The sequence below is a fragment of the Vulpes vulpes genome, chromosome 10 (assembly GCF_048418805.1).
Source record: "Vulpes vulpes isolate BD-2025 chromosome 10, VulVul3, whole genome shotgun sequence".
NCBI lineage: Eukaryota > Metazoa > Chordata > Mammalia > Carnivora > Canidae > Vulpes > Vulpes vulpes.
In genome coordinates, this window is record NC_132789.1 from 65,215,128 (window position 1) to 65,229,476 (window position 14,349).

A 14,349-nucleotide genomic window follows, 5' to 3' on the forward strand; every position below is an offset into this window, starting at 1 on the left:
GAATTGACTCAGTCTATGCAATATGAGAAAAAATATTTAGATAAATATCTAGATTTATTTTTAAATTAGAATGTACAGTAATAAAGAGCTTTCATTTCCACATGACAACAATGGGCTAGACCTAATAATTGCTAATTCCATTTAGATGGGGAAGGTTCTCCAGTTTCATGCAATCTCCCCTCCCCCCATTTGGTTAATATTTTAATACTGAACTAATCACTCATTTATATTACCTCTATGATTTTAGACGGCTAAGTATGCAGCATCTGATCCAGGAACGGAGTTCAAGTTGAAAAAAATTTGGTATTTTTATCTATAATGGTATGGTTATCTTTGAGGTGGAGAAAGATATAGTATACACACTTTAAGCATTTTCCATCTCGTTAGAAAAAAACAATAATCAGATATGTCTTTCTTGGTTTAATGTCATTAGATCTTTACTCATCTAACCTCTTATTTTGTATTTTGATAACCAGAGAAAAAGATTCTGATTTCTATATTTGCCTATAAGGAAGAAATGTGCTCAAATTTTGCTATTTTGGTTACTTCTGATCTCTGCAAAAGTGAATTTTTGATGGCATACCCATGGTATGGTTAGTATTACTTAGCTATAGCAAGATATTTTGCTGATTATGCATATATATATGTATATATATATACATATATATATGCATATATAGATTAAGAAATTATTATAAGTTAAGAAATAAGTGAAGTTTTCCTTAATTTCAGTGTATTATATATTTCATTTAGTATGAATCCATCTGTTAGGTTTCTTATGTCTGAGATACTGGTTGTACCTAAGCATTTGCAGGGTAAAGCCAAAAACACCAGTGAATTTTAGGTTGCAGCACTATTACTTCTAAATATGTCCTTACAGAATTCTGTAGGATATGTGACAGAGTTAAATCAATTGAAAGTTAGGAAATGATTACTTTTACCTTATGTTTTTGTTGGGAATCTAGGATGCTATGGTTGACAGGCTGACAAAATGTCACAAAATTTTCACCCTCCCTTGTATGTACCCACTTTGTAATATGAATTTGTAATGACTCCCATTAGGAGGTGGAATCTGTTTCCCACACAAGAATGCCAGTTGACTTCTTCATACATTTTGGCCAAAGAAATGCTCTAGAATTGATGGTGTGGAATTCTAAACTTAGAACTCAATAGGCTCTTCATGCTTCAATTCTCCCTCCTGGAATCTTTATTGCCACAGTACAGGTCCACCCTGGCTTGCTAGAGGTGCAGAAGCCACACTGAACAGGTCACCTTTTTTATATCTGTGACATTTCTCCATAATGAGAATACAAGTTATACTCCAAGTAAAAATCACTATTTTTTTGTCCCTTATGACATATTTCCTCTAGCATATTGTGTAGTTATAAAGTCTTGAAATCTATACAACCAGGGACATGCTTTCATCATTTTTAGTAATACTGAGTTATTCTGTGCCTTATTATTTATACTTGCAAGATAGGTTTACTCCTTTTCCAATATATGTGCAAAAATATTGATCAACATTGATTGATTTAACGGGTAAGCGAATATTTTCTTCCTGATTTTATACAAAACAATAATTTCTATGGAACATGGAAACAATGACCCTGAGAATTTTAACTAAGAGAGCATCCATAAGGTTTTTTCTAATTTAGTTTGAGGTTGAAGGTTGAAGAATCCCACTGGACTTGTGATAATGATGCACTAGGAAAGGTGAAGTTGCTCATAAATTTTATTATACTAAGATCAAAATTAAGATATTTTGAACTGACAATGTCTCACTACTCTAATATTGTGTGTAAAATAAAATCAAAAGCAAAAAGATGACTATTCAGCTCCTAAGGTGTCCATATTTATCAGAAATAACAGTTAATATGGGATTACATATCTGCTGTGATGAAAGAATTATGAAGGGCTCAATTTTTCTGTGGGCTGATATTTCATACTACAGCGCATGGCAACTCACTAAAATCCAAATCTGCTTAAGGTGTTCCTGAACCTGGGAGGAAGTTCACATGAAGCTGACCAATCCCACTGTATTTGAATAGCATAGCTTCTTCTGCTTTGTACTTTGTTATGAACTCTTTGGCTTAACCATAGGAAGCTGAAGTAGTGGAAATCCAGAAAGCACAAGTGTAATTAAGGAGCCCTACCCCTGAATTTATCAAAAGGAAAAATGAACGACATATACTACAAATATTTGGGAAAACATAAATTACTGTGAATTCTAATTGTTACTGGACAGCATTTTAAAACAAAAATTGAAAACTAAAAAGCTTATGAAAATGAACTCAGTACTGATGGATTGAAATTTCATTTGAAAATCTCTTCCTCCCTCCCTCAAAAGACAGCCTGTATAAACTGAATGTTTTAATAACAGCATTTTCACATCTTTTCTGAAACAAACAAACAAACAAACAAACAAACAAACAAACAAACAAGAAAATAGCATGTGGTCATAGTTTAAAGTAAAAAAAAGATCTTATTCTTTTTTAAAAACACATAAACATCATAATGTTATTTTCTACAAATAAATCTGCCTGATTTAAATCAGTATGAAAGAGCCAGTCCCCAAAGGTAGTAAGCAGAAATTTTTGAAATGTTTACATCAGAAAGTGTCACCAACAGTGGCTTTAAACACACATCTTTCATGTGAATAAGAGAAGAAAAGACTTGTGTACATGGACTGCCATTTTTAGCTCTATTTCCAACTACCATATGGGTAACTTCATTAGAGAGTCAGAATGGGCATCTTATGAATTGTCCACTTAGTGAAACAGTTAGCATTAATGATAATTACAAGAATCTCAAAGGCTATAAAATTAATATTGTGTGTTTGAAGAGTCTAAAAGATTAGAAGAGGGACACAAATTATGCTTTTTTATTTTCTACAAAGGCAGAATCAAACAAAAACCATACTCATTTTCTCTTCTGACAGGGCTTAATAATTTAGCAAGATTAATGTGATGAAGTCCTTGCTTCAGAAAAGAGAAAGAAATAACAGAAGCATATCGGAATTATGTAAGGGAAAGGTTGAAAACAAGGTAGAAAATTAGTTTGAGTAAAAGTTTTAGCAGGTTTTTTTTTTCTGCTAAATATCACATTTACACTCTGCAGAGTGTAAACAATTAAATATTAGCATCTTTATAAAACCACAACACTTGATTTTCTGCTTCAAGCCAGTATATAGGATCTCTACAGTCAGAGAAAACTTCTGATGAAAAGATAATTAAAATAAAATTACATATAAACACCTATGTATATACTTCTTAAGAATCTTTGCTCTAACATGAAAAAATATATATCTGCAGAGACTAATATAAAGATTAAATCAGAAACCCTGACAAGTAAGTAATTTCCAAAGCCAGCTTTCAATATGAAAACTTCCAGCAATTCTTAGAAATCTTGAGCTTCCCTTTTGACTGCTTCATGAGGAGCAAAGTAGAAAGCATAATCAAAACCTTTCTCCCCATAAAATGAGAAATAAAACTCATAAAGAAAGTGATTCTGAAAGGAAATCTTGTCCTTAGTGCTGTCTGAAAGGAAAGAAAAAGAATTCATAATAAGTTAGTCCTCATCATAGATCTGACATGTGAATCCATGCTATTTGTTGGATTAAAAGCCTAAAGCAGAGCATTTAGCTTAAAGGTGGCCCTGGGTTGAGAGCCTCCTTGCCCCCTGTGGGAGATTGATAAAAGCCAATACTTTAAGAACAGAATTCCAAATCTAGCCTTAAAGAACTCCCATCGACAATATTCCACATGTGTGAGATCATACTCGAAAACAAAAACACCTAAGTAAAATAGGATTTCATATGTGAAAACAAGCAGACATAACAGGAGTACAATCAGAATCACAAAATTAGAGGTTTGGCTGGAACATTAGAAAAGGAAAGAAGAGACTATTAAATCTGTAAAACACTCTAATGGAATTTATTAACACAAAGGTTATAAAAATTAAAAGTATAAAAAGAGATTAATTTAAAATGAGTCACAAACACAGGTTAATGCAATGAATCGGATATAGATTTAAAGAAGTGGCATTGAGAAACTATGAAATGATTTGAAAAACAAGGGACATAAAGGATAGAGAAAAAAGGAAGAGGCTCCATTAAAGGAGATAATGACTGAGTAGTTCCAGAATTGCTGAAAAACATCTATCCTCAGATTCATGAAGGCCAAGAAATCTAAAGTGTGATATAAAAAAAAATGTACTGGGGTGCCTGAGTGGCTCAGTTAGTTAAGTGTCAGACTTGGGCTCAGGTCATGATCTCAGGGTCCTGGTATCATGCCCCAAATTGGGATCCCCACTCAGTGGGAAGCCTGCTTGACCTTCTGCCCCACCGTCACCTCACTCCTGCTCTCTCTCTTTTTCACTCTCTTTCTTTCTTTCAAATAAATAAATAAAATGTGTTTTAAAAATACCCTGTTCCTAGACACATCATAACTAGCTTCAGAGACCACCAAAGATCAAGAGAAGATTTTAAAAGCAGCCAAGGTAAAATAGCAAATTACACACATGGTATAGCAATGAGGCAGACAGTTGACTTTCCTTTAATAAATAGAATCCAGAAAAAAATGGAATAAAGTCTTAAATGGTGTCAGAAAAATTACTGACAATCTAGATTCACAGTCCAGGGATATTAATTTTCTAGAATGAGAACGAAATACAAATACTTTCAGTCAAAAAAAAAAAAAAAGAAAATAAATAGCATCACTAAAGGAAAATTTAAAGAATATTCTTCAAGCAGAGAGATAAGATGGAAGTTCTGATAAGAAGGAATGGTGAAAAATAAGCGATTAATATGTGAGTAAATCTGACATAATATTAGTTTATAATACAATAATAATAATTTCAACTTCAGAATAATAGAGCAGAAATATGTTCAACACTAACACAAAAATCTGAATGGCTCACGAGAATTAAAATATTCTAATATACTTGTATGTTGGGAGGGAGTTAAAGATATTAACATGCCTGTGTGTGTGCATGCATGTGTGTATGCACACTCTGGAAGATATCTTAGTTTTATTAGTGTATTTTAATTTTGTTCTATGATCTGGTTTTTCTTCTAGCATCAATATATTTTCAAGTTTAAATCAAAACATCATGTTAATGCTTTGATAAATTCAGAAATTTCCAATAAACACTCTCTAGACTTTGCAGAGAAAGTAGCAGTACTGAAAAAAACAGAAATTGCTTACATAAAAATAATGAACAAATATCTTCAATTTGGGCATGACTAGCTACCCCAAAACAATTTGATATTATGAAATACCTTTGATAATATATAAACGATTTGTATTTCCTCTGAATTCTACTGTGAATGACAGATAGCCAATCTCACCTTAAGAAAGAAGCTGTCATAATCTGTCCTGTACAGAAAATGTTGATACACTGGAAAAAAGAAAGTCCAGTATTACTAATACAATCTTCTAGTTTATTATTATTAAAAGTAAAATAAAAAATATTCTAGACAATTTGTTATTTCCCATGCAGTTGCATTATGTTCATAGTCAAATGTTTGAAGTATATATTATATAATATAAAGATATATATATATATATGTATATAATGTCTTTTAACATTACCATTGACTTTTTTGTGGTAGTAAATAATTTAGATATATTTTATAGTATTCCATTTCAGCACAGGATTATTTGCCTTTTGGAAGTAACTTCAGTCCATATTACTTAGCTTTGCTTCACCTATGAAGTGCATAGACTAGTTTGTTACAAAGGTCTATTTCTAATTTTTCCATCATATATAAAGATTGACAACATTCAAAAGATTGTGTCTGCTACTAAATTATAAACTCATTGGCTGGACCATAGTTTGCTACTGCAAGTTGGCCATACCATATAACAAGGATATTCAAAAGAAAACTACAGCTATAAGAAAATGAGTACATGGAGAAAAGTCTTTAAAGATAATAATCTTTAAAGTCATGTGGGTATTCTTTGAGCAAAGATAGTTTGAGGAATAAATATGTTGTTATTTCGCATTACTTTTCTTGACTATACTTAAAAGTAATATTTATATATATATTTTAAAAAATCAGTGCATCTCTGGGTTATTTAGCTACTTCCAAGGAGACAATAATGTTTTTTTCTGGAGTTTGAAAATTCATATGCTCTTAAAACACAAATTCCTCTGTCTCCCCTGATATCTCCATCAGTTTTTTCATATCTTCTTTGATGTACTGTGCTCAACTGCTGTGGCCAACCATATCCTCAGCCTCACTAAGATTTCTGTATTTTTCCTCTATTTTTAATTCTATAGCTTCCCCATAATGGGAAAGATAGCTACAATTGGAGACTGATCTTTTAAAATGGTAGTAGTCTTTTTGGGATTCTTATTTCAAATAAACTCACTTCTCAGTGGAAATATTACCACTCAATCATTAGGGTTGGGCATAAAGGAGGTAATAATTTAAAAGATCTCACTATAGATTCCAAAAAATTTGGTCTGCAGAAGTCTATAACAACAGTAAGTGAAATTATAGCAAGCATTTGGTATTTGGCCACAGCAAGACATTTAGTCTATGAACTTTATATTTTTAAACTTATGGATGGAACACATTGATGAAGGGAGTCAAGACAGTAGAGGTGGTAATCAGATGATAAGGAAATCAAGAAAGAGCTGTATTGGTTTTAGGATTTTATAACATCCTTCAAGACCCGGATATCTTATAATGTCTTGTAATGGCCTTTGCCTTCTGACTGTCCACTTACTAGTGATATGACCTTATATTTCAAGATAGGTTTTTAACAGATCTGATTTTTTATTACAATAAGTTGATGAATTTTCTGAAAGGTTAATTAACACTGGAAGCTGTTGATTTATCCTTGTACGCCTATCACCAACTGGAAACACACATATACTGAAAGCACTGGGCTCATTAGTAGTTTATAAGGATTATATTTGGCTGATTATTGCTCATATATACTGAGGAAAATTATCACAGAGATGTACCTGAGAAGAGATATACATGAAATAAGATATTCAATTAAGTGAAAAGTAATTAAACAAAGATAACTTTCTCTGATTGTATTGTCATCTATTTTCTTTTTATAAATATTATTTTGGCAAAATTTATTTTATTTGATATTTCACATAAGAGGGCACTTTCAGTGTAATTTAAATTATATATGATTTAGTTGTGTTTACTTTCATTTTGGGATGATTATCTTCTTTCTGAGGCACTATTATGAACAATAACTAGTTTTATATACTTCTTTATTGTGATTAAATATATTGAATGACATTACAAATCATTATGTTAGCACAGAAATTTACAGAATTAAAAAAACAATTGATGGAATCATTTTATTTTTCAACAATTTCCAATATTCAAGCTTCAAATATTCAGATATTACAGATATTTAAATATATAATATATAAAATACATTTATAAATATATAACATAATTATTTAGGTTGTCATAATAATAATAAATTTATATTATGTTTAAATTTTATAAATGCAAACTTTGTTTCTGTGTAAAGTGAAAATATATGTTGGAAAAATCTCAAGGTAATGCTAATTGACCAAGCAGTCTACAAAGAGATAGCAACCCTAGAAACAATTACAAATTTGTAATGGTAATGGAAGGATTTTCAGAATAACCAAATCTCAGGATGAAAAATATCTGTACATTGACTTTCTGAAAAAACACAGTCCTTTGTTAATGATATCTCTTTAAATACACATTCAACCCATCCCTAACTTTCGGATAAATAAATTTCTTCAGTCACATGAATGTCAGGTATTACTATATTGTATGTTAAATAATAATAATAATTGTGTACTTTTGGTATTATTCCCAAGCAATTTTCTTCATAGGCAGAGAAGCAGCTTTAAGAATCAAATCAAACCACACTACATCATTCAGTGAAATTTACAGCAGATAAATAACACAGAAACATGAGAGAAAATGAAAGACAGAAAAATTACTTTTCTCAAAAAAAATCTATGCTCATCTGAATCTTAAATCATGTATTCTTTTCCCTTTGTATCATTCTTGATAGGGTTCTTAGAGAAAAAAATGGGTTAAAGTGACTGAGCTTCACTGTCAAGAGAAACCTATGGTCAGGGATATATCGAATTCCCAAAGCTTTCATTATTAATATTTTATGAGTCTCACTGATCTGTCCTATCTAGAAGAAAAATTTATCTTTCATTTGTGCAAGAACTGCCTGCCGAGTAATAGATTTCGTGTCCATAATCCGGGTGGCAAAATGCAAACAGCAGCAAAGGTAGGAGGAAGCAAAGTGTTCACTTTATTTCTTTGACTCGAGTCTGGCCGCACTTTAGTGGAGTTGCAGAGTCAGCCAAGCAAAATGAAAGATCTTTGGGGAACTCTGAAAGACTGTCAGCTCTGGGCCAACATACTTTGGCCGGCACACGTGAATGCCCATATGTTTAAGCTGACTTCTAAAGGCAATGTTTTGCTACAGTGACTTTTTTTGTTGTTAATGTAACTTAAAAGTTTACAAGAAAGTTTGGTGCCTACAACGTTGGCAACTCATTTACTCAATAGTGAAAACTGTCTTCCTTACAGATGAGATGACTAAATGCAAATTGATGATCTTCCAACACTTTGGACTGAAAAGGCAAGAGGTTTGCCTCTTGGTAGGGTGTGGCTTGCCTCAGCTGAGCTAAGATGTCATGTAGGCTCATCTATGACACTGGAGGTGAGTATTTCCTGGACAGTATTCATCCACAGAAAAGTAAAACAGAGAAGGGAGGTCCAGGACACTCTGTCACAACACATTGGGTGTCTGCCTGTTAGGTCCCCTTAGACCACAGGTCCGTCTGGATTCATAGGAAGTTGGAGGATGATTCCTCCATGTGGTAGGAAAAATAATTTCTGGAGAAGTGTATTTAGTGTAAAGTCAGGAAAACAAACAGACAACGAGAAAAATAATCTCTTGATTTAGGGGAGGTGGGTGGGGGGATGGGGTAACTGTGTGATGGGCAATGAGGAGGGCACTTGATGGGATGAGCACTGGCTGTTATACCATGAGTTGGCAAATTGAATTTAAATTTAAAAAAATGTAAAAAAAAAGAAAAATAATAAAATATACATTGTATACCAAAAAAACCCTCCTGATTTTGAATGTTTTCCTTTGCTTGAAAATAAAGATTTCAAAACTACATGAAACAACTGAGCTTCTTTTCTTCAGAGCTCTTACCTCAATTTCTAATTACATATTAACTAGTAGGATTATTTAACATCTTTCAGATCTCTTAGAATAAAAATTAAACCCTGTTCATTTTGGTGCACAATGGTATTCCCAGTGTCTTGTACACTGTTGGCAGGCAATAGGTGTTCAGTAAGATTTTACTAAAAGATTTGCATATTTTTCATTTTCATCAGTGCCTACTAGCATGTTTTACATAATAATCCTTAATGATGTTTTCAGTGAGAGTAATGATTTATTCAAACTGCAGCCACAGATTATAAATTCATATAAAGCACTATGTTAGAAATAAGTTGATACTAATTAGTCTAAGATTAATTTCTGGGACTCAAAGAGTTGACCATCTAGTTGAGGGATAAAGTATATACACAAGAATTATATAAAATGTGAATTATTAGTGACAAAAGAACATATTAGCTGTAATTGTTTTTTTTGTCTTTTTAATTAATTTTTTTTTATTAGCTGTAATTGTAAATAGGTATCAGACACACAGAAATGAAGGCACGCTCCTGATAAAGAGAACTCTAGGAGTAAATACTTTGGAATCAAAAGGATATAAACCACAAATCATAAAAGATGTGGTTTAAGGTGATACAGCTTAGAATGACCAATAAGAAAACACCACCCTGGTCTATAAGAGCCATCTAAACCTCCTTCTCTCATTGGTTTGTTTAGTTTTTATAGTAGGAGCACACATGATTCCCATGAACTGAAAGGATCCATATTCAACACTCATGCTAATAAAATATTGCTAGAACTGTTTGAGAATGTTTCTTTTCTCAAACTCCAGCTGGTATCTTGTTTTTATCTGATCTCGTCTTGTGATTTAAGCATCTTTTGATATCTTTATTCTCTCTTCTTTATATTTCAGTTCTTTTCTTATTCTCATTTTCCCTAATTTGTTTGCCTAACTCCTTGGCATCCTCCCCCAGACTCTATACATGGGAGTGGAATAATTAGTTATTTTTGGAGAAAAGTAGTCATTTGTAGATACTCCCTAGCTGAGTAAAATTGTTGCTTGTTGTTACCCATCAGTGCATTTATAATACCAATAGTTTCAACAAATGATTTTTTCCCATTAAAATTATTTCAAGCCCATTTCTGAATAATTTTAACTAATTCAGTACTTGTTTAAACCTTTGTTTTCCCAATAACTCATAAGTCCTATTAAGCTATACCCATCTTAGTTAAATTTGATGTCAGTTTGTTTTAAAAAAAAGTATTATTTTAACAAAAACAATGTACTATGCAGTATGTGAAATGAATAATCTATTTAAAACAGTAATATAACAACTAAATGTTAAATAGCAAATACAACACCCTTATGGGGAAGATTTTCTGGACTTCCTTGACTTTAAAATCAAGTAGCTTTCTTTAAAGCTAATATCAAACTAATTAAATTTATAACATTTTATATGTATAAAATATTGTTCTTTATATTCCCTAGACCTTGAAAATTCTCTGAACTTGGTGATTCCATAATAATATATTTCTGAAACTATGTAAAATCTTTCACTAATTGTTTATGTTCATATCCATGAAGGTTATTTGGTGTCTTTGTGTAGATATAACTCACCAGTAATTCCCCTCTTCTTTTTCTATTCAAAACATCAATCATTTGGATTTAGTTTTTAAACCTATTCACTTTTTTCCTCATAATTTCTATTACTATAATTTCTATTAATGCATGGCTTTTTATTTTTAAGGGTCATATTTTATTTAAAAAACAAATAGTGTTTTTTGTTGTTCATTTGCTTCTTGATTCCCCCCCCCCCCTTTTTAGAATCATTTCACAATAGTTACACCTTATTCAAAGACCAGGGGAACTTTTTAAAAGCTAAATTGAAGTTTTAAAACTAGGTATATTCCTTGACTAGGTATATTCCTCTAATGACTCTTTTTGTCTATCAGCCTAAAAGCATTTAAAGTTTGTGTTAAAAAAAACAAAACAAAAAAACCAAAAAACCAAAACCACAACAACAAAAAGTTATTAGATGATGTAGACTTTCATAGTCTTTCAGTTACTACTGAAAAATGCGGAATGTTAAATTCACAAATTCCAAAGAGGAACCATATGGTCAAGCCCAGGAGAAGGGTGAGAAGTTCATTGGGGAATCTAGGGTGGAGAGAGGGGGAGTAACATCTAAAACTACTCTTTTTGACACAATGGCATATAACAATGACCTTGAGGAAAGGTCATAAATTAAGGGAAGGCATTTCCTGCATTTTCTCATCATAACTCTGGGAGTCTTTTCTACTCCAAGTATCCAGGCTCCAAGTAATGTTCTACTTCTCACAGTAGCTACCCTTTGACTTTTCAGTCTATCCCTATTTAAATACGGTCTATTGACCCTTCCAACCAATTAGATAAGTGAATGTGGTAACCTATTGCCAAAATAATGTCTGAAAATGCAAATGGGGTCAGGTCACTCTCAACTCTGATCCTTTTATTAGTTCCTCGTGTCTATTTGGTAAATAAATTTCTTAGCCACATGTTTTATTCCCACCAAGAATTCTATGCCTCAGCCAAACTGATTTATCTGCCATTTTCAAACACATTTCATGTGAGCTTTCATGCTTCAGCGCTTTTGAACATATATTCCATTTTCCTAGATAAAACTCCGATCAAGTGTCACTGTGTTAGAGTGTCTGTAAGTCCTGCAGTGATGTTGGTTACTCTCTTCTTGAGAGTACGATGAAAGGAGTTTGCATCTTTCTGGAGACTTTCTGGGCATGTCTATCATCCTAATGCTGTGAAGTCAAGGGCAGAAATCATATGTCATTTTTATGTTTGGAAATTCATAGATATTCAATAATTACTAAGTGACAAATGTAATGAATTAATATGGCATTTTCTCACTAATTGGAGTTTTTCAAAAAAACATTTTAATGCAATAAGATTTCTCCAGAAGACAGAATTTTAAATTCTGCGCACTGCTATTTAAGGAAGTATTTTTGATTTGGCAGGTCTTTCTGGACCTTTTAGATAATGCATTGCTATAGATTTACTTAAATGTAAGGACTTTTGGAATCTAGATTTTAACCTACATTGCCTCACTTCTTTGCTTAGTCGTTAACTAAAACTTGGCTTAGATGTTTTTATAAGACAGAAGAGGCTCTAAGTAAAAATCTACATTTAATTAACAGAGTATTTTTATATCTATATATTTTAGCTATTATTAGGATTTGGGGATCTAAATTATCCCCAAATTGTAATATTTCCTCATAATAACTGATACATAAATGCTATAATAAATCTGCTAGAGAAATAGTGTAATCAAACCTAAAAACCTCATCAGAGAGATGATAGCTTTCTGACCATTCCTTCTAGTAGTTTGTGTAAATAGTATAAATCCCTCCAAAATCCATAAAATATTTTGTTTTGATGCCAATTACAATGTTCAAACTCTTCTCATAACCTCTTTCAGTGAGAAAAATAAACTTAGTGGTCTACCCATAATGAGAAATATTTCCCTAGTAGTTTGCATAATATTCAATAAGGCTTACAACTTAATTATACTTTAAATTTTAGTGTCTTTTTTAAACAGATATTGCCTATATTTATTTAGTTTTTTTAAAGATTTTATTTTTCTTTTCTTTTTTTTTAAGATTTTATTTCTTTATGTATGAGAGACAGAGGGAGAGGCAGAGACATAGGCAGAGGGAAGAGGCAGGCTACCCACAGGGAGCCCATGTGGGACTTGATCCCGGGACTCCAGGATTACGCCTGAGCAGAAGTCAGATGCTCAATGGCTGAGCCACCCAAGCTTCCCTAAATTTTATAGTGTCTTAATTCTGTAAAATATTTTAAATATATTATTGTCTTGGTGTAAGACAGAAGCCAGTTTCTTTCTTTTGCATGTGGCTGTCCAGTTTTTCCAACACAATTATTGAAGAAAGTCTTTTCCCTCCCTTGTATATTCCCAGCTCCTTTGCATTGAACTAATTGATCATAGATGCATGGGTTTATTTCTGGACTCCCCATTCCTTTCCATAAATCTCTCTGTCTATATTTTTGCCAACATCATAGTGTTTTGATACTCACAGCTCTGTATTCAGGTTTGAAATCAGGAGCATGATGCCCCTAGCTTTGTTCATTTTTCTCAAGATTGATTTGGCTATTGAGAGTTTTTTGTAGGAAAACAAATTTTTCAAAAGTTTTAGGATTATTTGTTCTGTTTCTTTGGAAAATGTCATTGAAATTTTGATAAGGATTGCAGTTGAATCTGTAGATTGCTTTTGTAGTATGGACAATTTGACAATACTGATTCTTTCAATCCATGAGCATAGAATACTTTCCATTTATTTGTGTCTTTAATTTATTTAATTAGTGTTTTTTAGTTTTCAACATACAGATCTTTTACTTCCTTGGTTAAATTTTTGCCTAGATATTTTATTATTTTTTTAAAAGATTTTATTTACTTAGAGAGAGAGAGAGAGAGAGCACAAGTGGGGAGGCAGAGGAAGGACGAGAGAGAGAATCTCAAGCAGACTCTGTGCTGAGTGTGGAGCCCCATGTGGGGCTTGATTTCACAACCCTGAGATCATGACCTGAGCTAAAATCAAGAGTCTGATGCTTAACTGACTGAGCTACCTAAGTGCCTGGATATTTTATTCTTTGTATTTATTTATTTTTTTAAAGATTTATTTATTTATTTATTTATTTATTTATTTATTTATGAGAGAGAGAGAGAGAGAGAGAGAGACAGAGACAGAGACAGAGACACAGGAGGAGGGAGAAGCAGGCTCCATGCTGGGAGCCTGATGTGGGACTCGATCCTGGGTCTCCAGAATCACACCCTGGGCCAAAGGCAGGCACCAAACGGCTGAGCCACCCAGGGATCCCCTTATTATTTTTAATGCAGGTGTAAATGGCATTGTTTTCTCTATTCCTCCTTCTGATAGTTAATTATTAGTCTTTACAAACATAAGAGATTTTTGTATATTGATTTTGTATCCTGCAACTTTACTGAATTTATTTGGACCTTTTCGGTGGAGTCTTTAGGGTTTTCTATACACAACATTATGTCATCTGTGTATTAGTAACAGTGGCACCTTCTTCTTTCCAATTTAGTTGCCTTTAATTTATTTTTATTCCCTAGTTCCTCTGACTAGGACTTTCAATACTACATTGAACAGAAGT

The 14,349-nt window shown here is 32.4% G+C and overlaps 1 protein-coding gene across 27 annotated transcripts in view; it reads right to left on the reverse strand.

Moving 5' to 3' along the window:
- Window positions 1–14,349, reverse strand: part of MGAT4C (MGAT4 family member C) — a 716,481-nt gene that overhangs the window by 43,908 nt on the left and 658,224 nt on the right. For 15 of the 27 annotated variants that reach the window (XM_072724523.1, XM_072724519.1, XM_072724529.1 and 12 more), the window contains one exon: window positions 5,348–5,397. The exons of the other annotated variants lie outside the window; for them this stretch is intronic. Coding sequence is in view for 2 of the 15 variants with exons in the window: in XM_072724519.1 (XP_072580620.1) it covers window positions 5,348–5,397 (50 nt within the window). In the remaining 13 variants the exon portion in view is untranslated. The remainder of the gene's footprint in view (window positions 1–5,347; window positions 5,398–14,349) is intronic. 27 annotated transcript variants of the gene reach the window in all.